Below are 27,715 nucleotides of genomic sequence, written 5' to 3'. Positions count from 1 at the left end.
GAGTAATTCTTTTTATTGACTTAAAATCACACATGTCCAATGCCTTTCCGGTCTATTGGGTAGAACAAGACATTCTTCTTCCAGATGATGTTCTGGCACTTGTGCCCTGCTAAAGAGCTGTTAAATTATTCCTCCAGGCATAAAACAGCACTGAAGTAGGTGATGTAGGAACAGAGCTTCACTTGCAGTATTCCTGGAAGAAGCAAGTAACGCTAGTAGGAAACTTTGGAGGGGAAAAATGCCTCAGAGTCCAGGTGAGATTTACTAAAGGTGTGCCAGCTCAGGTGTATATATGAATTATTTCTAAATTCACAAGTCTGGATCAGTGGGAGTCAGAAGGAGAGGTCTCTCAAGCTGCAGGGTTACAGATCCACATGACTGACTACCGTTACACACTTTTCTGTGAAGCAATCAGAGATGGGCTTTGCCAGAGACAGCATATCAGACTATAGACAGGCTGTACTTTGATATGGTGTTTTTATGGACAAGGTTTCTCTATTTAGTTGAACGTGTGAGCTTTTGAAAGGGCCTGTCACAGTCCTCCTTGCTTTCAGATCTTCTCATGGAAATGGGTGTCTGAAGCTAAGCAATAAGATGAGAACTCCCATGGCTATGATCCAGTGGGATTGCAGCCCAGGGACCAGAGCAGTATATGGCAGTGAAAGCTCAGATCTGGAGTGCTCATCCTCTCTGTAACAGTTGAAGAATGCCTCAATACAAGGTGTTCAAAATTTCTTTCTTTCTGGCTTTTCAGAGCAATTTTCTGATAGTACTTTGTCAATTCATGACAGGAAAAATGGATTCAACTCAACTAAAATATACTTGACTAGTATACTTGACTAAGCACATTTTACACAGGGTTGCATTCAAAAACAGGCACTTGTCCATAAAGCATTATGTTGTATCCATAAAGCAAGTCAACCTAAATAAAGTAAGGTGAAGATTAGAAGTCAGGGAAAAGATGAAAGAAAAATTTGCTGAAGATTATCCTCCTTGGCTGCTCTTTTATCCCGTATGTATGCTGTCAACCTCCTGGCTGGTTTTGCCTATAATTAAGTATAGCATATTCAAAATTCATGTTTGATGAGAAAGAGGAAGCCTTTAAATTGGATGTCAAAATTGTGAATCTGTGATTTATGAGAATAAACCAGGTAGAGTCTACCCATGCATTTTTCCTTTCTATATTTGAGGGGGAAGAATTTATAAAAGTCCTTGGGATTAACCAGACTACACTGTTGTTGTCATCAGTGGGAAAAGAGTTACTCGGTGTTTAGACAACTGTCTGCTGTTTTGGTCCTTGTACCCTTTCTTTCACGTTTTCCCATATGAAGATATTTTGAGTTTTAAATAACATTTATTGCAATACCATTCTCTTACTCAATTATATTTGTACTTTTTTAATTAAATGGTATAAAATATATTGGTAGAAATAGTTTGCATTATCAAACTTCCAGATGCTTTGCAATAAAAGCACGCTAGTTTTTTAAGTAGGAACCTCTTAAATATTTTGTCTGAATGATATAAGTGGCAGGAGTTTTAAATAGCATTTGAAAGCTGAGCCCACATTTTTTTCTGTATTCTACTTCTTGCTCTTTCTTGTTCTGTAAAGAAGCTAAGTGGTAACTAAAGTTGACTTTCCTGCAGGCTAACTTAGAAACTGAAAATGTTTAAAAGGTAAAAATTTGACAAGGATGAATAGGAAGGTTGGTTATTTTAATCATACTTTAATTTCCTTTACCTAAATCCTTAAGAAGTGTGGCCAAACAATTATTGCGAATAAAAACATTGGCAGCTTACTAATGCATGTTTTGATTATTTACTCTAATTAGTTTAAATTTAACAAATTCCATCTGAACAAATTGAAAGCAATTTTTGTTCATTATGTCACAAATTATATAAACTTGTTGTGCAGATGTATGTAATGTGGCACTTGGTCAGTGCCATTGTTTTGACTCAAGGTAAGTAAAGATTTAAAACATTTATAGAATTGTCTAAATCGTTTGCACCTACTGATGTTAAATTAGGCAAATCAAAAGGAAATGTATGAGTAACCAATATTTTAATTCAGTAAATTTAGGTTTACTTGTCCTCGAGTAGCTTAGCATTCTGGTCTAAAGGTTTATCAAGGTGGTTTGCTTTTTTTTTTTTTTTTTAAACCCATATGCATTCAGAATGCGAAGATACTTTAAACATGAACTCTACCTTATCATCCCAGTTTGTTTTGCTTTATAAGCTTTAAGGTAAGAAAGAAGGAGCATTCCCATTTTACATATGGAAAACTGGTACTGGGTGAGCACATGCCCACATTACATAGCTCACTGGTACTGCCAGCTCTTGAAGCTTTATCAAGGTGTTTGGATTCCTTTTTTAAAACACTCAAGTGAATCTCTGCCTTCTGACTTACCGAGCTTCCCCTCTCATCTAAAGCAGTCAGCTAACACTGCTGGGGGTGGAGTTGCCCAGAACAAAATGACCACTGTGTTTCTGTAGCTTTACCAAGTAAGGCTGAAAGCAGAATAACTGCATCACTGCATGAAGGGCAGCAGCCAGGAGAATGACAAAGTTGAGGACGGGATCGTTGGCGGTTGGAGAGGCGCAAAGTGAATTGGGAATTGCACAGGCAGTGAAATGCCAGCAGCAGATTAAGTGAGGGACATAATGTGTTAAGGTGGTGAAAAGACAGCACAAAAGTGAGTGCAAGGCAATTAGACAAAGCAAACCAGCCAAGGCTGAAGGGAATTCATGTTGGGAGAAAGGAGACGGGGGTGCGGAAACCAACTGGCACTCAAGGAGGCGTAGGAGGCAGAAAGCTCACTTGTGGCATGGGCATGGCAGGAAGAAAGTAAAGCGTTTTCAAACAGATCTGGAGGGCACTGTATAAGGATCAGAGTTGTGGGTAGGCAGAAGCTGGTCAGGTTTTTCGGGGGGAGCATGATATTGCTGGAATGCTGTGTCGCATAGGGAATGGAGAAAGATGTGAGAGAAAATAAGTGAGACCAGGGGAGGGTGGAGTTACTCATAGTTGTTAATGTTAGCATTTAAGTTTATGTCCTTTTGTGAAGAAGGAGACAGCTCATCCTTCTGAGAACTACTGTTTTCTGTTCGCTTTGGCTTTTTTTTTTTTTTTCCTCTTTCAAAACTTTCCATTATACTACACCAAATGCAATAGGATGTTTCTGTCTTCAGCAGTGTATTATCAGTGGATTCAGATAGTCCCTCATGTTTGTGGTTTTGGATTGTGTTGCAAGTACTGATACTTAGTCTCTGATGTTGAAGATGTGTGTGCCTGTCTTTAAAAGAAAATCCCCTCGCACAATATACACTTGTTGATACTGAGAGCTGTCAGACTGACAGCAGCCTAGACAGCCACTGTAAAATTACCTAATCCAACAGCAATACCTAATCATTCTCCTGTACATCAACTAGTAAGGAGGTGAAACAAGCTTAGCTTTTAAATATAGAAGGAATTCAAATGATTTCTGTCAATCTCAAGCATTTTGTAGAATCTCTGAGAGGAAGGATCAGCTGAACTGGCAGTCAGCTGGCAGCATGTTAATTCCTGAACAGAGAAGTTTTTCTCTCTTTGCTATATGTATCTATTTAGTTTGAGAACAGACTCAATAGAATAGTGCTTATCTGCCACTACCCAGAAGAAAAGAAAACAGTAGAGTAATCATGGAAGTTTCATAGTCAATCGCAGAGCCCAGGCTTGGAAGCTAGCCAAGCTTTGAGGAGGCTCTGTAGCTCAGGGATTTACCAGATCTGGTGATTCCATTCTGCTCCTCTTCCTTTCCTCTTTATTTTCAGGTGACTAAAGATCATTTACCTTCATGTAACTGACTGTGAACATCAGTTGGTCATTAATAGAATAAAATAAACAGCCCCTCATACCTAACCCCAAAAGACTAACCGCCCCTGTCAAAATTGTGCATGTCCCACACTGTCAAGAAATTTCTGAAGATAACATAGTGAATGCATGTTTTAAGTTAGAAATCTGTTTTACAAAGTATTTGTTACCTCTGTTTGTGATGCGGATGTTATATGCTATGTCAATGTAAAGGGCATAAAGGGATTGAGCAGGGCTGTGAGATGTTTATGTACKGTGCTGAGGAGAACCAACTGGATGTGCAAGAAATGCCTCTTCCTAGACGAGAGCCTAAGTTCTTCCTGTCCCAGACAAATAAGGCAATTGTAAGGAAAAAAAAAATTGCCTAATTTTGGGGAGCTCCTTCACCCCTGTCRTCATCCCTTGTCCTGGACAAGACTGATTTTTCTGTTTGCCAGCGTCCTTGTTTGGTCAGCCAAAATTGGCTCTTCCGTCTTGCAGCAGCTGGTTGTTCAAACTGTACAATGTTTTTGTTTGTAAATAAAAGTATGTCTTTACTGTATCTTTACAACAGAGCCAGACATTTACTTTGGGAACTAGCGTGGGTTTTTTTGGTTTAGTCAGAAATTTTGATGTAGGCCAAAGAAAAGAATTTACTTAAAGTTAAGCAGAAAAGAAAATATTTACATGAAAGCCAGGAGGATTTCTTGATGATGCAGTTAAAAGCAGGAGTATTTCCACTGCATTGTAATAAGATAGGGTTTTACTTTTCTTTTTGTATTCATATGTGTGAAAAAGAGTATTGGAGAGCAGCATGCAGAACACAAGAGGGAAGTTAGAAGGATTTGCTCTCTAGCATTTCGAGGCTAAGCAAATACGCAGACAGAAGGAGGGAGATTCATGGCAGAAGTGTTCTATCGCAGTCTCTGCAAGCTAGTATTTCTAGGAGCTCTGCAGTGTTTGTATGTGAAAATAATTTTCTCCSCAAAGATGAAGACACTTACTGAGTGAAGTTACGCTGGCCTTGCAGAGTTCGAATGAAGGTTTACTGAACCAGATCTAAAACTTAGTACATGGCCAACTCCTGAAGTTAATGAAATGGTCATCRCTATCTGTGATGCCAGAGGGTTTCAAGCTCTAGTGAAGTTGGCAATGTTGACACAAACAAAAGGAAAGAAAAAAAACAGTATTTCTCTCTCTCTCTCTCTCTGGCCACCTATTAATATACTCCCCCTTGCCTTGCCCTGGAGCTCTGACCCTTCCATCCCATAGGTCTTCATGTCACTACTTGCGCATATGATACTTGTACCTCAACTTAAGGCGAAGTTAATTAGAATCAAACACTTCACTTGCAAGTATTGGAAATACAGGCTGGATCTGAACAACTGATCTTGTGGAAACTTGAATAGTTAAAATGCAACTTAGGGCAGCACTTAAACTGGAAGGATGCAGACCTCTAAAACTGAAGCCATCTCTCTTTTGGAAACAAGATGCTTGAACTCAAACCTTTTTCTTTCAACTGGACAGGATTATTTCGATTGTAAAAGTGGTGTCTGTGGAGTCAGGCTGTGTAGTAACTGGGACCCAAAGCCTAATTCTTTTCCAAGGCAATCAGACAGTTCAGAAATTAAGGAATTTTGGCAGTTGGATAGTTGTCATGTGACATAGGCATTAATGCTAGTCTATTATAATGCCAGTTTGGAATGCCAGTCTGTTTGAAGGGGTTTTAGAAAATGTTAGCAGTAAAATATACAAATTTACGTGTTAAGAGATAGAAGGCATCTATGTCATCTAGAGGATTATTATTTGCTGCTGTGACAGGTTCTCAGTGATACTGCAGGTTCTTTGACTACATCAAGCCAGTGCAGAAAAGAACCTGTAGTGAAAACACGTCTGATTGAATTAATGGGTTAGGTAATATGTCTGCACATCTTCTTCAAATGCCAGATTTCTTTGAAACTTGTCCAAAATTACTCGGAAAATGCATCTGCCTTCTGTGCTAGACAATGTATGACTATGTCAATTTTCTATGTAAATGTCAAACGTTGATGACTTTGAAAGAACTCGAATATTAAAGGACCGGATATTTAACTGGAAATAGAAGGATTAGGGAAATGTCTTCAAGGGCTACAAGAATGGGATAAAATAGGTATTCAATTTGTATTGTAACTTCATGTCAGATTCAGCAGTTTAATGTTAATGTTTTGACAGGCTTTTTGGTAATGCTTAGTGTTTAGCTAATTATAAAGAGCAAAGTTATATAGTAATGAATTGTCTTCTTGTAGAAACTAGAGAAATCTAAGTTGGCTTTAATCCTTTCTACCTTTAGTGCATTTTGAGATAAAACTTCGAAATTCCCTCAACACCAGTTGCAGCACTGTTCTTCTCTGTACTTGAGTTTTTCTTCTTCAGGATTTTCCCTTATGTCTTGCTTTTATTGGAATTTTGTAGGGTATAGCATTGTAATTTTCATGCAGTGCAAGCTGTACAAGCATCCAAACTGGGGAGAATCTTAGTTTCATTATTAGAAAATGATTTGTTCCCATGGATGATGGAAAAAATGTTGAATTCAAGGAACGTGAGGATTTCACTCTGTGTGTGCGTGTGTGTGTGTGTGTGTGTGTCATGCGGGAGAGGGAAGTTTGCTTTTTATTTCTCTTTCACTTTGTGTCAACGTTGCCAACTTTGCTGGTGCCTGAAACCCTCTGGCACTGCAGATAGTGGTAACTTTTCGACTAACTCCTGGAGGTGGCCAGGCACAAGAAGGCCTTCAGGCTGTGCTGTGCAATTTGGGATGGTTGGATGAGTGTAAATAACTAAAATGTCATGCTTGCTGTGCTGATGTATGCGATGGATTAGAATGCAGTCCCTTTTCTCTTAGCTGTTCAAAGTTAATAGGCATATGAAAAGCATAGTGGATTTTTAATTAGTAAATTCACAACAATTGATGGATACAGGACAGATGTGTTTATTAAGACAATGCCCCTTTTACACAGTAAGCTTTTCTGACTAAAGCTATGCAGAGAGTGGGATTTTCAGAAATACCACAATGGCCCTGTCCTTGTTTGTGCTGATTTCAGTTGTAGCTGGTAGGCCTGCACAGAGGACTTTCGCCCATCTGATCTCTCATTTTAGAGCTGTTCTGTCAAGTTGATTGTATATTTGTATTTGGTGCTTTTGACTTTTCTGGACTTACTATATTTTTTCAGATGTATTTAGTAAAGTATGTTTGCATTAATCACTTTGAACAGCAAAACATATGCAACTTGCAAAACTGTATTAACTTGGTTTAAGAAAATACTTTGACTTGCAGTTATAACTGGCAGAGTTGTACTGAATTACATCTTTTATAATTGGAGGTAATTGCTGTTTATCATGAAGTAAAACCTGAAAAGCAATGTGCAAAGTATTGTAGCATTTTTCAAGTTGTTTGATGCTTTCATTTCACCCATTGAACAATGTATACAGTTTGCCAAAAAGTTTGTGTCCTTCTTTCTTTGTATTTAATTATGAATACATGACATCTAGAAAAGTCGTTTTAAAGTTCGGAATGAGTTTAAAATGAAGGATAACTTTGTTTTCATTTCATGTCTGAATTTACCTTGCAAGGCCTTTTTCATGCCCTAAACTTTTTAAATTCAGAATCATTTCCTCTCTAGAGCAGATGATGTGTCATCTGCTTGTTACTTTACTTAGTTTTATTCTCATTTCAGGAACACAATTGTTTGGATTTTGGGAAGAGATGAACACCATAATTTCAGGATCTGAATTGATGACAGGTATTCTCTACTCATCTGCAGTACCAGGACTGACACAGTATCTTCAGAGCATCACCAAGCTTGTAATATCAGTGCTGTCGGTGACTGCAGGTCTGGGCATCCAGAGCAGCAGTTCACCTTTTGCAGAGAAAATAGTCAAGCCATCACTGTCAGTAGTCAGTCTCCTTCACTGTGAGTTTCACGAAGTACGTCTGCTTGTCTTGGAGGCAGTGCTGCTTTGGTTGAAACAAATAAATTCCAAGCAGATTACAGAAAAAGAAAGAGGTGTGCTGTGCTTACTCGCTGATTTGGAAGATACTCTCCTCACAATTGCCCTGAAGGAGAAGAATCTCCAGTGTTTTTGCAAGGTAGGAGAATGCTATTTTATTCAGATTTGATGTTTTCACTAAATTAAATTCTTAACTTTTACATTTTTGTGCATGAGATGTTTGTTTTTTAATACCACGTGAGTGGGGTTTTTTTTACACTGAGTAGGAGCTTTGCTATAATCCTGTAAGAGATGTTCTTGCTTAAAAGTAAAAACTTCCACTTTCTTTTTTAGCACTGTCAGGGGACAACCTTTGTAGTTGGCTTTAAGTCAGTGCTTTATTAATCTCAAATGTACACATTCATGATGAGATTGTGAGTTCTTTTTGAATGATGTGTGCAGGTGCTGGAAATTCTTTATAATATGGATCTCAGAAGTGTGCTTCCAAAGACTGAATGCTCTATAAAAATGGATCCAAATGAACTCTTAAGCTGGAGTTTGAATGTTGTAGATATCTCCAACAGGTATGGTCTCTCATGCTTATTAAAATACTTATTTAAAAGATTTTAAATATTAAAGTTTTAATTTATTGTTTTGGGGCTTTTCTGTTGATACAAATTCGTATTTCAGAAAACTGAGTTTGGCTTATTTTGAAAAAGGAGATCTTGAAAACTATTTTGGAGTAGATCTGGATCTGAATTATTTTAAAGACCTTCAAGTCACAGTGGCAAGCACCCCATAAATCTCCACTGATACAGTTCATGAAATAATAAGTTACTGCAGCTGTCAGATGATAGCCAGTGAATATAGCTCTTCTTGAATGGTAATTGGGAAACACCACAGTACATAGAGCTGATAATCCAAACACACTAATTCACTCTCAATCTCTCATGCATTCTATTCTAGTTTATCTATGGAAGGTGTGTAGAAAGAGTGACAGATCTGATTTTACTTGTTGGATTAGTAGAAGTGGTTACCCCTAAAAACAAAAGCCTGAAATATAAGTTTTAGGCCTGAATGATTCTTCATAAGATTACTGGAATTCAGGTTTTGCTTCTTGTGTGCTGTGGGCTGTCTAGCAAGCACTAGAGGCTTGAGTTTATGTACATTGTATATGCTGTCCTGTAGACTGAACGCATATGCTGAGTGCTGATGTTACTCGTTTTTCACATTATCTGGGTGCAAGTCTGAATCCAAGACCAGCTTTAGGCAAGCTCTGTGTGCACGAGAGAAAAAAATTCAGACTTAGGCTATACCATCAGACCTGATGGCACACCACTCTGGAGTCTGACTAGACAGGGYTGGCTCTGCCAGGTCTGGTTGTGCCTGCTCTAGCTGTTACAATGTGCACCTACTCTCACAGCATCCTATAGGCAGCATGAGCAGGTGATCCAGAGGCCACTCTTCAATTCAAAGCTGAGATTTACCGGCGCCTGAAGCTTGGGCTGTCTTCGCATGGTGGGGATTTCTACAGGCTGAGCCACAGATCCTATGAGAGGCACTAGGACACAGACGAGTGGAGAAGGGCTAGGATGTGCTTCAGCCCATCGCACAGTGTGCGCTCAGGTCAACACCAGAGGTGTTTCTTTTGTCTAGGAAAATCTCATGCCTGAGAAGAGATTCTGTCTCCAGCTTTTTCCTCTCCTGAACTTGCAGTATATTTCTTGGACAGGCTGATTGGTCTGTTCTTGGGTTCAAGAGTATAGGACCTCTCTGACCATGCCCCCAGAAAACCCAAGGTTATTGGCGTGGCCCCCCCAGCCCTAAATCTTCAGCTTCCAACTCAGGCAAAAAGACATCCTCCAGGGAGTTAAAATGTATGGGGAGTTTAAGGATTAATCCTCTATTATGAAATCCTCCAAGACAAGAGATTTGCTTTCATCCCAGCCCTATATCGAGTTTTTCTCACCTTCCATTCCTAGATAGTAGTTGATACAGTTCACATTATGCAGGTGTATATTTATTTTTGCATCTACATAACTGTTTGTTTTGAAACAGCACTTTTTAATCAGAATGCTTCTGTTAAGTCAGCAAAAAGTGCTGAAAATTTGGAGCCAGTTTGTAGTTCATATTGAAAGGGTGGCTGTGTCTGCCCATTCACAGCAGACTGGACAAAAAGAGTGAAAGTGTACTGATTCTGAGAGCTATACCATTCTGTTTCTAAAAATGATGATAGTCTCTTTTTGAAGCCATATAAACATCATCCCTATGTTACCAATGTATAATCTTTAGGGTATAGAGTATAGAATAGCATTATATAGCTGTGCACGTTTGCTGTTGATTTGCTCTAAATTTGTCAAGTTTAAATGATGAAGTGGAGTGTTTATTTCTGGAATGGAGTAGGGTACATGCAGTAAAAAACACTGACTGGTGCTGTTGAAGATGGAAACAGTTGAAGTTAAAGACCTTATTGCTGAGGTGTTGCCATTCCCCTGCCCTGAGTCCTGCACCTCAGGAGCCAAGGTGCCAGACCACATCTCCTTAGGCCCTGCAGGCAATTTGGAGGCTCAGGAGCTGGCAGCTGATGTATTCTGACACTAGGAACGTCTCTCTGTAGAAGAGATACCAGGAACTTAACACTGCTTTGGAGAGATGCTTATGTTTATCATTTAAAATAATAATGTCTGGTTTGTTTGTTTCAAGTTCTATTTACTGTTGTATGTTTTTCTATAGTGTAGATAGAAAATAAACATGAGAGAGGTGAAAATAAGAGCATTACTTCACTTGTGTATAAACTGAAAACTTAACCAAGGTTGAGATGTATAAAAACTCTTGAGTGTTCAGCTTGCAAAATAACTGTTGGTGATAATCAAGAATGATTAAAAGCTGGCTGTTTTTCTTCTGGAGATGAAATGGCAGAAATAACTGCTTTTTGATACATTCTTTGTTTTGTTTTCTCAGTACTGAAATTCAAAGCATAGCTCTCAAATTTGCCTCCAAGTTGGTTGTCCATCTTCTACAGAATCATCAACAGGTAAGGGAAATGGAGCTTCTTGACAGTTTTGTAATTACAGAGTCTTTAGGTTTTGGTTTCCTTTAGCTGGGGCCTCACGCTTTTCCTTTCTTGTTATATTGCATCCTTTGTGGTGGTAAGACTCCCTGTCTGAATTCGCTGCCACGTGCTGAAGTGAAAATTCTGTCCATATCATTTCAGTATATCCCTCTCAGAGTAATTTCAAGTTAAATACATATGCAAGTTTTTCTAATGAATTCATTTTGACTTCTGGTAGCATCCAAAATAGTCACTACACTGTGGAAAGAAGAATGTCCACAATGATTAACACATGTATTGAATCCGTTCCATATATTAAAGTGTACCTTTTTTGTGGTTTCTAATAGCTAGGGAGCTAGTATGAGACCTAGATCTAAGGGGAAAACAGGAAGTTGAAGCCATGGTTGTGTATAGTTCCTGTTCTCATTGTGTGCAGTATGACTTTGTTCAGTCTGAGACTGAAATCGCTGCCTGGGCACACAGCCTGTCATCTGCTTGAAGTTTCTCATTTAATTTCCTCTTATAATTTGTTTTTAAAATACTAGAATAAATATAATAAGCCTTAAAAAATTCAAGGCTCTATGTTTTCTATTCCTATTTATAGACTGTTTAATTTAGATTAAAGTACATGCAAATTACTGGCTCAGATTTCTTTTGGCTTTACAATGTTGGTCTTACAAGACCAGTCTTGTAAACCAACATTGTAAAGCCAAAAGAATATATATATATATGCCTAGAGCACTGCTAGTCCAGCTTTTAATGTCTAGAAAATTTCTATTTTTTATGCTTTGTTTTCAAAGATATAAAGAATACTTTATGAATATTTAAAAATATACAAAATGCTCGTAATCAATTTGAAAATGAATTTTATTCCTTACATTGCTACTTCTTATCACTGAAAATACCCAGCAGAATCAATTTACACTGTATGCTAAAAATCTTCTATCTCATTTAGAAAAAAAGAAAAGAAGGGAAGCTACAGGATTGTACAGAAGATTTGGAAAAATGAATTATAATATTTTTGTTTAAAAAAGACAATGCAAGGATTTCAAGTCATAAAGAATAAAATAAGCATGTAAACCTGGTTTTGCAAATACAAACTTAGAACATGTTATTTCTATGAAGTTTTTTGTTAATTTGCAAAGAGGAATTAATGGAAAAAATGCTGACACAATCTTAGCTGTAGTAATGCTAAGACAGCTTCCTGTAATAAGCATGTAAATTGTGGGAGACCTAAGACATCTGTATGGGGAGGGCTTTCGACTTCATAAAAGATCAGATATAGCAGGAGAGTTTTACATCTGAGTTCTTTCTTTGGGTTTGCATTCAGATTTTTATCTGTAGATTCTGTCCATTCAAAATTTGAGTAATTGTACACTGTAACCTCTCAGAAAGAGGAGACTGTTTTTAACCTGCTGCATTATGCTCTGGATCCATCCCTTTGTGCAATGCTGGTACGTGGGCACATAAGTGGAAGAGTGTCACCACAGCCTTGCTTCCTCTTAACCACTCAGAAGGAGGCAGAGTACTAATGAGGTTTCACTGATCCCTGATTCAGTTGATCCCTCRTGTACTTTATTGCCCTTAACTAGACTCACCTTTTCACTGTTTCTCTTCTTTACCTTATATGGTTGTTCTGTTTTTCACTTTCTTTAATTAAAAAAATAATTTTAAAAAGAAAAAAAATTAAGTTGCACRTACCTCAAGCGTCTCCAGGTTTAGCCTCTGCTGCTGTTCTGGTGTTTGTACATGAGGTCCCAATCTATTTTTCCTCTGAAGTTTCCTTCCAATTGCTCTTGGTCACGATTGCTTGTGGCCATGCCTACCTGCCTTCCTCCTGCAGTTTGTATATTCTGTTTTCTAACCTGTGCTTGAAGTTCTTGTGCTCTGGTAGACCTGCTGCCCTGCCAAACGTGGCACGCGCTGGGGGCTCCAACTCCATGTGCGGAAAGAATGACAATTCCATCTGCAGAGACTTCTTCTAAGGAAAGGGGTTTGCTGCTTTTATCAGGCTGGTTAGAGAGACCCTGAATTTGACTTCTCTGACTGACACACCACAGCACTACAAAGGCTGACCTACGTCTATGATTGTACAGCGGGATTTCCTCAGAACTATTTTGCTCAGCCTAAACCTTTATTCAGATCTGTTTGCCTATCTTTAGTCACATGAAGATCTTGCTATACTTCACCTTTTTGGGGCCTAGTTAAATTTGATACTCGGTACTTGGACAAACTTGGTTTAGGTACTTGGACRTTTCACAGCCTGGATGCCGGGTGGTTCTCATCATTAGAGCTAAAAGATGCTCTCATTAATAAGAAAGTTTCTTATGAGTATGATTGCTTAGCTAAGTGATGTGGATTTCTGTCCTGAGGTTTGAATCAATCTGCATGTCCTTGTGGGTATCTACCACAACAGGGCACCTGTTGTTTTAGAACGTTTGCTTGGACTAAGGGAGATTTTGTATCAACTGTATTCTGTGTCTGCTGGGCAGTGTTGTTCCTGCCTGATACTCTCTTAATAAAGATTCCTGTTTTTTTCCCCTTGTCTCTTATGGGAGTTAGGACTTTCTCCTCCCAGTGATGGCCCAGTTGTCCCAATGAAGATTAGAGATGGCAAGTCTTGGAACCACCATTTGATTTGCTGACAAAATGTTGTTAGTTATTTCCACAAAAATGGCCTTTCTAGTAGCCATCACTACACACAGGACAGAGTTGAAGCTTTGGCCCATTATTTCGAAGTGGTATTTTTCCCAGCACGTGTCTCTGAGAGCTAAATATTTTTTGAAAGTAGCAACTGAGTTTTATTTTTGAACAAGGAAATTTCTCTTTCCTGTTCTTTTTTTCTAATTCTTCAGCTTTCAGGACAGTCTTTGCTGTATGTCAGCCAACATAGATAGATGTTCCTTCAGTGATTTGAATGCAGATGCTGTTGAAGCCCAAGTTATCTCAGCAGACTCATTAAAAAAAATTGTCCATCCCCAACATCTGCAGAGGAGACAGATGGAGCTGCTTTCACATCTTTGTAAAGTATTTTATCATTGCCAAAATGCCTAAGACTGATGCTACAGTTCATATATTCTGAGTTGGTGTTTCAGATATATGTACACATATATGTGTAGGATACTTCTGGGAATTGCTTCAAGATTGAAATGACATAAGGAATATCACTGGAAGAAAGGTTTCTTTTTTTTTTTTTTTTTTGGAGAAATGTAGTCTACATGTATGTTCAGCTCCTCTCTCCTCTCCTTTTTGGTATGGTCCAGTATATGTCTTTGGCTTGCATGTTGGCAACAATATGCAAGCCAAGGGCACAAGGATATGCTTTGACTTGTATGCTTATGGGTGAATCTGGTGTGAATGGACAGGGCCAGAGAATTCCTCATGAATACTGTTGTGGCTAAAGAAAATCTCCCGTTTTAACTACCTGTGACGTGGTCAGCCAGCTTTGGAATGGACATGTGGGTTTCACCACCTCAAAAAAATCTGCGTTTACTGACAAGTAGCATTTCTTCAGCAGTCTGTAATTTAATGTGATGGCAATCACTAACACTGGATTGTACAGCATACTTCTCATGTATGTTCTGTGCTTTCAGATTTCAGAAGAAGTCTTGAAAAAATGGGTTCAACTGATAGTTTGTTCTTGTGGAGATGAGCAACAGACAGAGATGCTGTTATCAGCTGCTGAAGTCCTTAAAAGTATAACATCATTCTTTCTGATCAATGAGAAACTCATTCTTGGTGAGTAGTTTGAATACTCTAATTTTCTGATTCTCTTTAGATTAAATCTGGTAATGAATGGCTTAAAAATGTGTGTGTGTGTGTGTGTGTATATAAAAAAAAATACTTCGCGCACACACACACATGTGTATATATATATATACACACACACAAACAGTCAAAATATAATTACATCAGACAGGGTGTTTTGAAAATTTTTATAGGATTTAACATACTAAACATACAGACTTGCTTTAAATTATGGTACAAAAAGCTCTCGYGCAGAGCCTCTTGCAGTAACTGCAGATGGGGAACATTCTGAGATACTGGCACGGTTAGGTCTCTAGGCCACTACACATAGATTTACAAGCTTGCAATTGCACTCTGATGCGGACTTCTGAAATACACTACTGGTGATGTGGATATGCTTTTCCTTTAACACTGTGAGCGTAACAAAGTTCTGTTGGCTGAATGTTGAAATTAAAAACTTCAATCTAGAAATGAGGAACACATTCTACTGGGAGAAAAAAAACACCTGAAAAACCCAGCACAGGCTTATTCAACAATACATTACTGACCTAGAGGCAAAGCTAGGTGAAATTCTCTGCTCTGTTGCGCAGAAGGCGTATTTCCTCCCCCCACCCTCCCACCCCCCCTTYTTTTGGTCTTCTATGAATATAGATTGAGGGAAGTTTTGTGACTGAAGGGCCAGGAGATATCTAATCCAAAATAGGTTGGTGGTAGGTGATAAAGAAATTATTTTGCATCCTAGAGCAAGACAGTAGGCTTTAAATACTTCTGGTTTTTGTGATGTTTTATTCCAAGGTAGGTATCAAAACACTTTCAGTCTGAGCAGTTTGAGTTCACCAATATAGACTGGATACATACTTTTTGTTAGACAAGAAGTATGTTAGTATTTCTTAAAACTGTGGATGGTGGTGTTTTAAAATGTCAACTATTTGTTTGATATACATCTTTTAAAAGRTATTGATAACATTTAACAGGGCTAAATCTATTATATCATGTAGAAATTGTATTATTAAATATTCATAGTATCACCTCTGGAAATCTTGACCTCTAGAATCTAGTTAAAGCTCTTAGACAGATTTTATCATTTTATATCAAATGAAGACCGTAGAGGTATTGGGATGAGAGACTCCCAAATGCTGAGCTTTTCGTCTCTCACTGTTTGGAAATGATCCGTATCTGATGGAGAACAGAATTTTCCTTTTTGATCTTGTCAGAACAGTTGCTGGTTTCTGGGACAGATGTGAAGTTCTGAAGCAAGAAAAGGCAGCAGTTTGTGTCCTGCTTAAAGTCTAACTGGGGGGGAAGCCCCCAAAGCCTCAGTGCGCAAGCCATCTGAATTAGCTCTTTGCCCCCAAAACTGGGCCTGGGGAAGAAAGAGTTCAGAAACAAGGTGCAGAATTAATTCTCCATACTACCTGGAATTGTCAGTCTGGAGTTCTTCACAACTGTGAAACTTAAGTACTGCAATGAAAAGTTTATCAAATCAACTTGTGGTGATATAAAACCAGAATCATTCTCTTAAATGGGATTATGTACACACAAACAGTTTTGACATATATGCCTCATCCTATATCACCTCGCTTGGCCACGTGTTCTTTAAAGCAGAAATTAAAAAGAAAAAAAAGATTGTTTGAATTGGAACTGAGGTCATTCCAATATGGAATGGTAGTCATTCCAATAAATTTCCATGAAGTTCATTTATAAAAAGAGGAGCATCAATGCAGGTCAGTGAGTTCTAGATTCCCTCATCTTTCCTTGCTGTTGCTTGAGGATTCAGAAAAAAAGTCTTTCTGGAAAATCCATTTGCAGTCCTTTCTCTGTCCTGGGGATATGCTAGAAACTTGTTTCGTTGGGGAAGCTGGCCATTGTATCTAGAAAGGAATAATTATTCTTATCTAGCTGTGCCAGCGTAACATTATTACATGGGTGCATTGTGCTAGAAAAAAAGCAGACTCTTTCTGAAATAATTACACTCCATGCTACTCCCAAATAGGGAAGTTATATGAAATATAGGAATGCTGCTTCTGCCTGTGTAGTAAAGCCTCAAGCAATTCATTTTGCCCAAGCAGTGAAATAGGTTTGTCTGGCTTGAGTTGTAGTACAAATCTCTGAGAGACCTATTGATAAAATAGTTGAAGAAAACCAGTATACTTAAGCAGCCACTTCATTGTTCTCTGTGATCACCAGAAAGTAGTATCTAACAACTAATTGCCTCTAAACGAGATGTTCCAGTGGATTCCCTCAGGGATGGTGTTTGCTGAAACCTGTAAAGTCAGTGCACCTGAGCAGTACTGCCAGCAAGCCTTGAGAACAGCCTTGTGGCTTCAGCACTTCAACTAGTCGTCCTTAGAGTGACACCCTGAAGTGATCCTTGGACTTGCAAGCTGTGTAAGCCTTGTGATATGGCAGTGTGAACTGCCAGTGGGGTGGCAGTGGGTCTGCCTGTGTGGGATTTACAAGATGAATGCCTCCACCTTGGCAATGATCCCTGATTAATCTTTATTTGTGTGCAACTACCCCACGGATTAAGCCTGGCTTCCTTCCAACAGATAGTGGGAATAAGAGTAGGAGGGTATGTCAGTGGGTGGTGGAAGAGATGGGTTTGGGAGAAACAGGTGACAGAGCATAGGGGCAGATCCTGGTGGATGAGGAGAAATAGGAGGAAGGTGGGTAGATGAGTGGGGAAAGGGAGATGGCATCATTTGCCGTTTTTCTGCAGGGAATGATATCTGTGGCCGATACTACTGGCAGTATCTGAACAAAACTTGGTTTGGCAGCCCTGCTCTAGGCAGACTGCAATAGTAAATCCATGATGACAGTGAGTTAGCGGACCTTCAGCAGCCGAACTTCTGCTGCTTCCCAGCAGGAATTCTGCACTGCTAGAAACTGTGGAAAACTGAGAGCATCCAAGACATAAAGTTGAACTCAGATTCAGAGCTGTCCATCCTCTTATCAGTTACCCACTATATAAACCAGACTGAGTCAACCACCTAGGTAAAGTTCACACATGTGCAGAAAGCATTTTGATCATGTTCCCACTTGCCTTTCCAACGCATTGCCAATGCATTTCTCCTGCCCCCCTTTTAATGTTTCAAGGAATTTGGCACTTTTAGGTGCAAAAACGGAGCTCAGTAACTTTTTTGAATGCATATAAGAAATAGAATTCTTAATTTTATCCATAAATATCTAGGTCTGTCTGATACACTTGCTATGTGGAAATGTGTGGTTCTACTGCTGCAGAATGAGGATTTGGTAGTAAGGGATGCTGCTGCTGAGGTTATACAAATGGCACAGTCTCAAAGGAAGAACAGTAAAGGAACAGGTATGTTAATTTTTTTTTCACCTTTAAATATTATTGAATACATGAGAAACAAAAATATTTCTCTTCTCATCACAAAACTGTTGCTAACTGTAAAATGATTCATGCATTTCTTATAAATACATACTGTGGAAGATAAAGAAAATCATGAGATTTTACACCCACCGTGTTAAAAAAATTTTTTTTTTTTTTGCTGTTCTCAGTATAACTTGCATATGGTTACACGACTGTGTAAAAAGACAGCAACAATATTCAGCCTTATGGTTCTTGCTGTGATGAGTCAACTATTGCATGAGGAGTAATTTTGAAAATTCTTTAATGCCAACATTGGTCTAATATAATACAATAGAAGACACTATTTGAATCCCAAGTCATTATAGTAGCCTGATCACAGTGCGATAGGAATCTGAGAAACAGTATTCAACTCATTGATTCATTATTAGACCTTGAAATCCATTTAGATCTAGATCAACAAAGACAATTCTCAGCACACCCACAATGTGCTTTCGAGGATGTGGGCCTTTGTGTCTCTATGCCCTAGTTTCCTCAACCCTGTTAATTTTAAAATAACCACAAAATGTGAGTAGGCCTAACTAATTAATGTGTTTTGCTTTGAAAGTCTTTGCTGAGACATTCTTCCATGTGTTGTGAATAAATTAGAATTTGCTAGTGTGCTAATCTCTCTCCAGTGGTCCCTGCCAGTCTGTGGCCTTCAACAATGCCTGCACCAACCCATGTGTTATCTGTAGAAATCACTTGGCCATCTCCATGTAAACTTAAGCTACGCTCTTGATAAAGCAGCTCTGTGGATTACAAAAAAAGGGAGGGGGGTAAGCACATGTTTGTCACTACTGTAAATGCAAAGAGCCATTAATGTGTTCATATGGCAGATGTACTTTTTGAGCAGGTGCTGTTTGAGCCCAGTTCTATGGGGTAGGAAAAGGTAAAAGGAGAGATGTATTAAGGAGGGCTTTCATCTGCCTGTTAATTCCCACAGCTCTGATTCCAGCACTCTGATCACAGCTCTAGCAAGTTACTTAGTCCCAGCTACAGTTCTCTTGAGTGCCAAGAGGCTCAGTGCACATGTGCTTTTAGGCAGTTTCACTCTGGATATTGTTCAGGTCCCTGACATTGGGCTTTGGGGCCAAAGACTCAAATGTCAGAGGGTACTTCCTCTGCAAATCATACAATGCTGGATTTTCTCCCTGGCTCTTGTATTTCATCTCTCTTTCTTTGTTGTATCCTTATGCCAAGGGATGTTCCCCTAAAACTTCATTAGATGCTGGGGGCTCTGTCCTACTAATTTATACTGAGGTCACATCAACCCTTACTGTTATAATTTGTCACTTTATAAAGCAGAGGTGAATAGTTGAGGAAATAACATCATAATTGGCTTTTATTTTCCATGTTCCTGATTAGGGTAGGAGCTCCCCACCCCAGCCTTGTGGTTATCCCGTTAGTTATACTTAGTTGTCCCTTTCTGTTCTTTCACTTGAACTTCTTTTCATGAAATCAGTGTCCTTTGTCTGTGAATAGTAAGAAAGTCTCTGCTTTTTCATCACAATGCTGTTTTAAAAACACCCAAGTTGATATGCTGAAATTCATAAAAAGCTGTAAAACAACTGTTTTTAAATGTTTTATTTGACACAAATTGCTGGATATTTTATATTGACTGACTTCTCATTTCCGTTGTATGTCAACAAATAAGTAAGTATCATGGGCCAGCAGTATTATCAAGAGATCGGAATAAAAAGGTGAATGAAGAGATCAAAATGCAGCATGGATGGTTAGACCTCTGTTTCATGTGTTCTGTAACCCTTTTGGTTCTCTTTCACTGAACATTAACACTAGTTAACATGAGAGAGTAAAGAGTCTGATTATTTCAGKTTTTTTTTATTCATCAAGTATTTTTCTGCCACAATGGCCGTTATGTTCCCATAAATACTGCATTGTAGAAATTGGTTGTGGTATGTTTCACCTTTTGCTGTTGTCAGATTCACCTACGAAATGGGAATGCTGCTCTCACACTTTTCCAGGCATTGAACTTCCCCGAAATTCTGGCGCTAGCACCACTGTACCAACTCTTCATAAAATTCTTACCTCTTTATACAGCATGCAAAGAAGTAGCTTGTAGCTGTCTGCAGAACAACTGTATCATCAGCTTAGCAAATTAACACCTTAAGTGTTTGATTTATGTCAGAGATCCAAAGGATGCATGAGACAAGCTGGCATCTCTTTTCCCTTTGAAAGAATACAATATGAGGGAGCATTTACTTGTGTGTAACAGTTGGATCTAGCCTGAATTTTTATTCTGCTTCACCTGGCTAAGATGTTTGAAGTTGGACTGTGGTTGGTAGTAACAAACTTCCAGCTTATTTATGTAGAYTTTTCATATAACTATTATAGGACATTTTTCTTTCACATACATGTCACTGAATAGCAGAATGAATGTGTGGTAGCGTGATTGTGTCAGATAGTAAGTATTTTCAGGTCATTAATAGACAGTGAAACCAGAGGCAAATGATCCAGTCTGTTAGCGTGGTTTCACTTCCAGTAATAGCCCCTACCTTGTGTAATTCTTTGAAATTTTATACGAGCTCCTGGAAGAGAATATGAACTTTGTTTCTTGTTATTCCCTCATGGCTTTTAGTGAGGGTAAAAAACAATTTCCTCAAGTAGCTAATCCATGCAGCTTTGGATCACTCAAATTATGAGGGCAGTAACCTTGCGGAGGATGAAACTCAGCGTAACAAATGTGATAACAGAACTGTGTTGTCACAGTTACAGCCCCTGTTTTCACTTGGAAGGAGGAAAGCACAGAAGACCAAATGCACTGATTCACAGGAGGGCTCCTTCATCCCCTCAAACCATTAATTTTTATAGGAGACAATGTACTGCAATGGAGGCAATGCACTGTACCAGTAAAGTTCATTTTTTATTTCTTTTATTCATACAGAGAAGCTTAATTTAATTTTGTAATATGTTTAAAAATAGATAAGAGGTATGAGGGAAAAAGTTACTGAGGTTGGTTGACTGCAGTCATTTTCTGAACAGATCGAGCCAAACAGAATCCTGTTTCATTAGAAACGTGAAAAACTTTTGTTTTGCTTGCTTAAAATACCAGCTTAGCAGGTAGTTAAGTTTTTATTAATAACTTGAACAATATGAACTCAGTCTGTAACTCAAGGTATTGTATGTACACTTTGTTGTTGTTCCCTCATGCATTGAGGTGTAAACTTCTGTGGGATTGTTTTATTCCTTTTAGTATGAGGGAGGGTACAGGAAGTATTGTATTCAGTGTAAATGTAGAATAGTTTCTTTGAAATCTAATTAAATTAGTGACCCATGGCTGTGTAAAGTCTAGACCTATTCACAGCAGTGTTTCTTATCCCAGGGGTTACTCTTTACAGAAAAGATCATTTAAACCATGRAAAAAAGGTTTCACTTTCTTTTCTGATGTTCACTTTACAGAATATCCTGAAAAAGTCAGATAATTCAGTGCTAGAAAAAAAGTTATATCCATTGTCGTGTCATTTTCTCTATAGCTTTGTTATTTACAGAGGAAGAAGTGTTACCTTAAGTAAAGTTATGAGCTTGTCTGTATTAGAAAAGTTTAAATAAACTATTTTAACTATCATAACTAAGCCAATACAATTCCATAAAGCAAATACTTTTAGACAGCTTAACCTTTATGTTGGTAAATTACCAAATTAAGCTTAAATTGCTTTAAGAGCATTTTTAGTGTTGTCGGCATTAGCACCAATTTAACTGATTTAGAATTGCCTGAGCTGAATCAAGTTTAGATGAGCAATTAGATTTGCAGACCTAAGTAAATCTTTGAAAGTGCCTGAATGAGCCTAAATTTTCTTTTCGAATGTAATTTAGGCCTTCAGGAACCTTTTGCTACATTTATCGTGAAGCTGCAGTATGGTACAGAGATGAGCAAGTTAATGAAGGGGCCGGAAGCTGTGTAGCTGCAGTGGGGCTTTGTGCAGCACAAGCGAGGTGAGTGGTCCGCTCTGAGCCGCACACTCACCGATGTACTGCTCCCGACTCAAATGCAGCTTATGATTTAGATACCTTCTAAGTATCTGTGAAAGTTAGTCCAGTGTTTTTATTATTTCCCAAAGTTCTTGAGTAATTCTGAGAACATGACTGGGGCTGCAAATGATGTAGTTGGTTTTGAACCTGTTGCTGGTTTAATGCACTGGCCAAAAATTCAGATATATCCTATTTCTACTGTTCCAGTTTCACACGCTTAAGAAAAAGGTGGTACTCATATGTCAGGAGTCTCTAAGTAAAAGGCCAAAGCTCTCCTCTCCTTTCTTGATGGTTGTTTCCTTCCTGATATATTCTACTTTTTATCCTCAGCAAAAATAGTGTGTCAGTGAAAATGACTAATATCCGGTGTTTTGATTCGCCAACAAAAACATTCAGTTAGCTGCAGTGCTGGTTTTGCTGGGCACGAGGAAGCCAAGACTTTTCAACAGGCTGACTAACCCTTCTGAAGGCCCTGCTGTTGAGATGGAGGCGGCACTGTGGCACAGAACAGATTTGGTTAAGTTGAGATTCTTGCGGAAGTCATTGTTGCTGGCTATTGATCTGTGTTTTACTGGCCTATAGTATCTCTCCCCTATCTCACTGCGTCAGACTAAATGTATGCCTGTAGGAGGCTAGCCTTTTGGCAGCTTTTGCTTATTGACTAGAGGTTATAAACGTGAGGAGAGCGAGAAGTTAAAATGAGCTGCTTGAGGGGAAAAAAAAAAAGAAAAAATAGTTAGATTAAAGGACTAAAATATTTTCAAAGTAACTTTGAATTCTTCTCTGGGCTTTAGTGTTTGACTGAATAGGGCCGTTTCATTTATGAATCATGCTGTCTCCCTGGCCTGAAGGAAAAAAAAAGCTGTTTGTTTCTTGTGCCTCTAGCCTTTTTTTCCCAAACCTCATCAATATAGAAGATAAATTAAAAAAATAAACTTCGTGATTCAAGAGTAGGTGTCTCTGTTGAAGGTGCTTGCAAAAAGGCATGTTTGTATGGCGGCTTGGGGTGGGGGGGGAAAGCATGTAGTGGCGGTAGGAAAGGAGGAGAGGTAAGGAGAGGATTGGAATAAACTATACTAACATTTGAAAGAGAAAAGGAGAGAAGAGATCATGCTCGGATTTATGTTCCTTCTTCCTATCCTCTAAGAATCATTTTTCAGGGAACCTATGTTTTCATACATCTGCACTCTCAGAAGATCTTGTAAATAACTTGGAAGAGAGATAAGAGATAACGCGGTCTGTGTGATGTTAACATAGCGCAATGGTCTGGCATTCATCATCAACACCAGAGGTGCTATCAGCAAATCGTGGGTAATAGGCGTGATCTCAAAACTTGTATCCCAAATGTCCTTTATGACTGAGCCATGAAGTATTTCGGGACAAGTGACTTGGATTTAATCTGCACCTATTCTTAGTGAAATAGTAAGAGTAAATACAGTGCAAAGCTAAAATGCTAAAAATACCATTGTCATTGATAATGTTCAGCTGCATGATAAGAGCACCAGGACTAAGAGCATCCCACATGCTCTACTTGAAACAGTGAAGAAATATATTTTACTTCAGTTTTTCACTCAATTGTTTGTTGATATTTGAAAAAGAATGTTTTCAAACTATTCTTTAAAGTACATGCAAGCAGAAGGAGCTTTTCTTCCACGTTTACCATTACGTAAATCTGTTAAATAGATTTCTTAAAGCTTTAATTCATCAGAATGTCGTTAACCCTCCCCTAATGCCTCACCTCTCTCCAGACCTAACCATTTACTTATAAAGTGGTGAGGTGGTGCTGTGGGAATGGAAATGGAAGGTAACTGGGGGTTAGAGCCTGTGCAACACTGCTCTGAGCAATATGCAAGTTGTTAGGCGCATGCACTCTCTTGAACGAAGAAAAGAGAGATACTAACAATATGTTTAGAACTCTCATTTCCATATGATTAATGCATTCATTCTCTTGCCAAACCTGAGGACGGGTTCACCACTTTTTGCTCTACTTTTGTGCTGGTGTAGCCTTCTAGTGATATAAATGGGAGGATTGTGGTGAACAAAGTAAGTGTCAGGTTACTCAAATGCTGGACAAAGATTAATGTGTAGGGTTCAACTTTTCTCATGCATCTGATGACTTGATATTCAAGTTAGGCTAATAGACCTCCTCATAAGTTGGAGCCCCAAACAGCTGCTTTAGTTGCAGCTCCTAAAACCAGTTCTGGCAGCTGCCTAGCTTTGAGAAGTACCTGGTAATTAACCAAAGATAAACTAGGGAATTGCATGCATGCAGATTGTTTTGAGGATGTATTAACTGGAATCTGCGGTAGGATCATAGGTGATAGATTTCCTTTTCTTGATTTAAGTAAGACTTGTGCATAATATTCACTATTCAGATTCTACAGAGATTTTATAGAGGGATTACAAAAAGCATAAAGTTAGAACTTGTGTGATGAGAGGAAATTGAAGCAGCTACAGATTTCCTATCTTGAAAGACTGTAGGTTGTAAAGATAGAGATAGTTAATGAGATTGTCAAGAACCAGTGCAGAGAGCTGTGCTGAAACTACTGTGTACAGCTCTTCCACTAGCCAGCCTGAAGATGCAGGATGTTAGTGCTGTGAGTACAAGTGCACACAGAAGTTGGAACATCTTCATTCTGGACACATGGCATCAATTGCCGTGGTGCAGAGTTAAGAACCTCCCACAGTTTGACCAATTTCAAGTCCTTCTTACTGCCCTGGGTAGGAAAAAACAGAGAGTTAGAACATTTAGAAAGTACTTATTAACATCCGTGATTTTTAAGCTACCTTGAGAATCTTTTATAACTTTGGAATCTGGTCAGAAAATCTCCCAGTCAGATCTTGTGATATGCCATGGGGTACTTGGAAACTGTCCTGAGTATTGTCTGGGTTGCTAATGGAAAACTGCTAATCACATTAGCTAAAATATGTTAATATGCTTTGTATTGTGGACTAGTAGAAGGAAGGTTAATGAAAATCTTTTCTGGGATCAGCTCCAGGATTTCTGTTGCTTTGACAGTTGTCTTGATAACTACATTGTGGTAACTAGATGTGCAACTCTCCAAAAAGAACTCAATATCTGAACTTACCATTACCTGCTATAAAAAAAGTCTTTGGAGCTGAATGTTAAGATTTAAACGGGAGGTGGCATTAATCAAAATGACCTTTAGGCACTTGAAGAGTAGAAAGACTATACCCATCCAGGTAGAAGCAGAAGAGGGTATGAGAAGGTAATCAGAAGCAGAAAAAGATCATTGCAAAGCAGAGCTGCTTCTGCTGCAAAGCAAGATGATTTTCCACAGATGAAATTTATTTTAAAACGATTGCAGATGGAGTCTGTGGAGTCTACGTAATATCCTGTGTGAAAGCAATACTTCTTCTAACCTCAATGGAGAAGTATTAGCAGCATTTTACAGTATTATATTCAAATATGGGGTAGGACTGGGTATTCAGAAGCATTGTAAGGTGTTGAAAAGCTCTTTGGTTACGTTAGATAAAGCACGTTGAGGATACCAGGAAAGGTCAAAAGGTGGCATGTGTATTCTCAGCACACCCTGCAAAGGTTCCAGTGCAGGAGACAGGCTGTGCCTTGAAGATTACTAGCACACTCTGCACTGTGAAGTGCACTAGAGGCTACTGAAAAGTACAGTAAAACATGAAAGGTAACATCACAAATAATGCAGTTATACTATCTGCAATTATTGGACCTTAAGTAGAATAGGGTTCACAGAGGAAAAGGTCGACATTCACCTCAAGGTGTTAAATGTTCAGCCTTCAACTTAAGAATATTTGTAGCTATATCTTTTTTTCCCTTTCATGCTTTTAATGGTGAATACTTCTTTGTCCATATAGAACTGCATAAAGTGTAGGAATTATTCTACTCTTTAGGATACAGTAGGATTTATCTAGGAAGACAAAGTGTCAACAAGGACCATTTTAATCCTGGCTGAGTGAGTAGATGGTAAATATCTGTGCTAGCTGGTGACTACCTGATGACTACATTGACCTTACACTTAAGAAGTTTGTTCCAGAAAGCAAAATGACACGTGGTAGAGATTACAAAACATTTACTGTGGCTCAAAGTTATAATTTGGTGATTTTTTCATCTACTGTAATAGTTCTAAGAAAGGAACAGTTATAAGGTTGGTTGCAAGGATGAAAGAATTGATGTCTAGGAGTGTAAACGAATTTACCTGGTCTCTCTGCTAGTGTAAATTTAGTGCTGTTCCAGAAGCAAATTTGACCTGTAGTCTATTTGTATCATATTTTTATGCTAATAGGTATATTTAAGATCTTTGTAATAATACTTCTTTATATCTGACATTCTGGTTATATACTCTAAAAATAGCTCTTGTTTTTACAAAAACTTTTATAGGTTCTGATTGGGATTAATTAAGGCCATTTAGATTACATTTGTAATATCATTGTTTCCCTATTTTAATGGTGACTCCTGAATAATGTGTAAACATTTTCTGTAGTTTTGGAGGAAAAGCTTACTGAAAAAAGATGGAAAATAGACTTAAATGTTTTTGTTCCGAAAACTCTTTGCGTGCTACCATTGAGCTTAGGCTCTGGAGCCATCACTGAATGTGTTATCTGTCTTCATATTTCTTTTCTGGTGCCAGTTCTTTTCTTTTTACTTAAAAAACAGAACAGAGGAAGGTTGTTTGCTGTCTATAGCTTACCTCCTAAACTTGGTGTCTTCGTCACTAGTAAAATATTAATGAAGAGCTATTTAATTGAAGCCAAAATGAATTCATATCCTCCTGCAGGTTATGAAACTTTATAAGCTTATGAAACAAGGCTTTCTGATATGTGCTATAATAGTCCTGTCCCCATTACCTTTAAACAAATATGTGCCCTTTTGATAGAGGCCCAGAAAGCACCTAAATAGCACCACTACTGATCATCTGCTTTTAAAACATTACATTTTATTTCTGAGAGATATCAGTGATATTTTAGTAATTTGTGTGTGTATCTATCTTTCATTGGCTTGCTTTTTACTCCTGGATTGATTATAGAAAGAGCAAGTGGCAGTGATAATTGTCTTACCTCTACTGAAAAGGACAGTTTTGCAAGCCAGACCAGTAAGCTATGCAAAACCAGCTTCTCCAATTGTAAGCAAAAACTGTTCACATTCTTCTCAATAGAATTGTTTCATATTTTCCGTAAATGAGATGAAAGTGCAGAAGAGCTGTTGCACTCGAAACCTCTGTAGTGCTTCAGAAGAGGGGAAAAAAAAGTACTCTTTTTACAAGAGAGTGAAAGAATGTTAAGGACACTTCAGGGGAAAATAAATTGTATTATCCTCCCTTTCTTGACTAGTTTTTACAGCTAGCTCATAAAGATTTTTGTTTTGATAGTTGGCATCCTGCACTGGTAATTCTGGGCATGCTAAGAATCAACAAAAATGTTCAGCTTTTTAATCATATCTAGAATTTTGAAATATGATTTTAACAGATTTAGAGTCGTAATAGAGGTTCCATGATGCACGAAGATTGCMGGACCTATCCTGTAATCTGTAAGACATTTTACTATTGTATTCAGTTCTTGTTATATCAAGGTTCAAATGTATTATTTGAAGAAATGGACTCAAAAGTTATTAGTTCCAAAAAATTGAAATGAAACTTGCAGTAATAACATTGTAGCTTGTCGTTCCTCTGTAAAAATTATGTCTGAGCACCAGCTGTGTTGTTTTGCTCACCAACTGCTGCAGTTCTCTGATTTTATTAATACCTCTCCTTCTGTTTCACTATTGCTATGA

At 38.3% G+C, this 27,715-nt stretch overlaps 1 protein-coding gene across 1 annotated transcript in view; it reads left to right on the top strand.

The window, feature by feature from the left end:
* Positions 1–27,715, top strand: part of THADA (THADA, armadillo repeat containing) — a 167,381-nt gene that overhangs the window by 121,136 nt on the left and 18,530 nt on the right. The window contains exons 32-36 of the mRNA XM_026072344.1: positions 7,540–7,952; positions 8,255–8,376; positions 10,754–10,826; positions 14,438–14,582; positions 17,782–17,913. Of these exons, the coding sequence (XP_025928129.1) occupies positions 7,540–7,952; positions 8,255–8,376; positions 10,754–10,826; positions 14,438–14,582; positions 17,782–17,913 (885 nt within the window). The remainder of the gene's footprint in view (positions 1–7,539; positions 7,953–8,254; positions 8,377–10,753; positions 10,827–14,437; positions 14,583–17,781; positions 17,914–27,715) is intronic.

The sequence above is a fragment of the Apteryx rowi genome, unplaced genomic scaffold, assembly GCF_003343035.1.
Source record: "Apteryx rowi isolate R43461 unplaced genomic scaffold, aptRow1 scaffold_34, whole genome shotgun sequence".
Lineage (NCBI taxonomy): Eukaryota > Metazoa > Chordata > Aves > Apterygiformes > Apterygidae > Apteryx > Apteryx rowi.
Note: the sequence above shows the minus strand (reverse complement) of the source record. Positions and strands in the feature narration are given on the sequence as shown.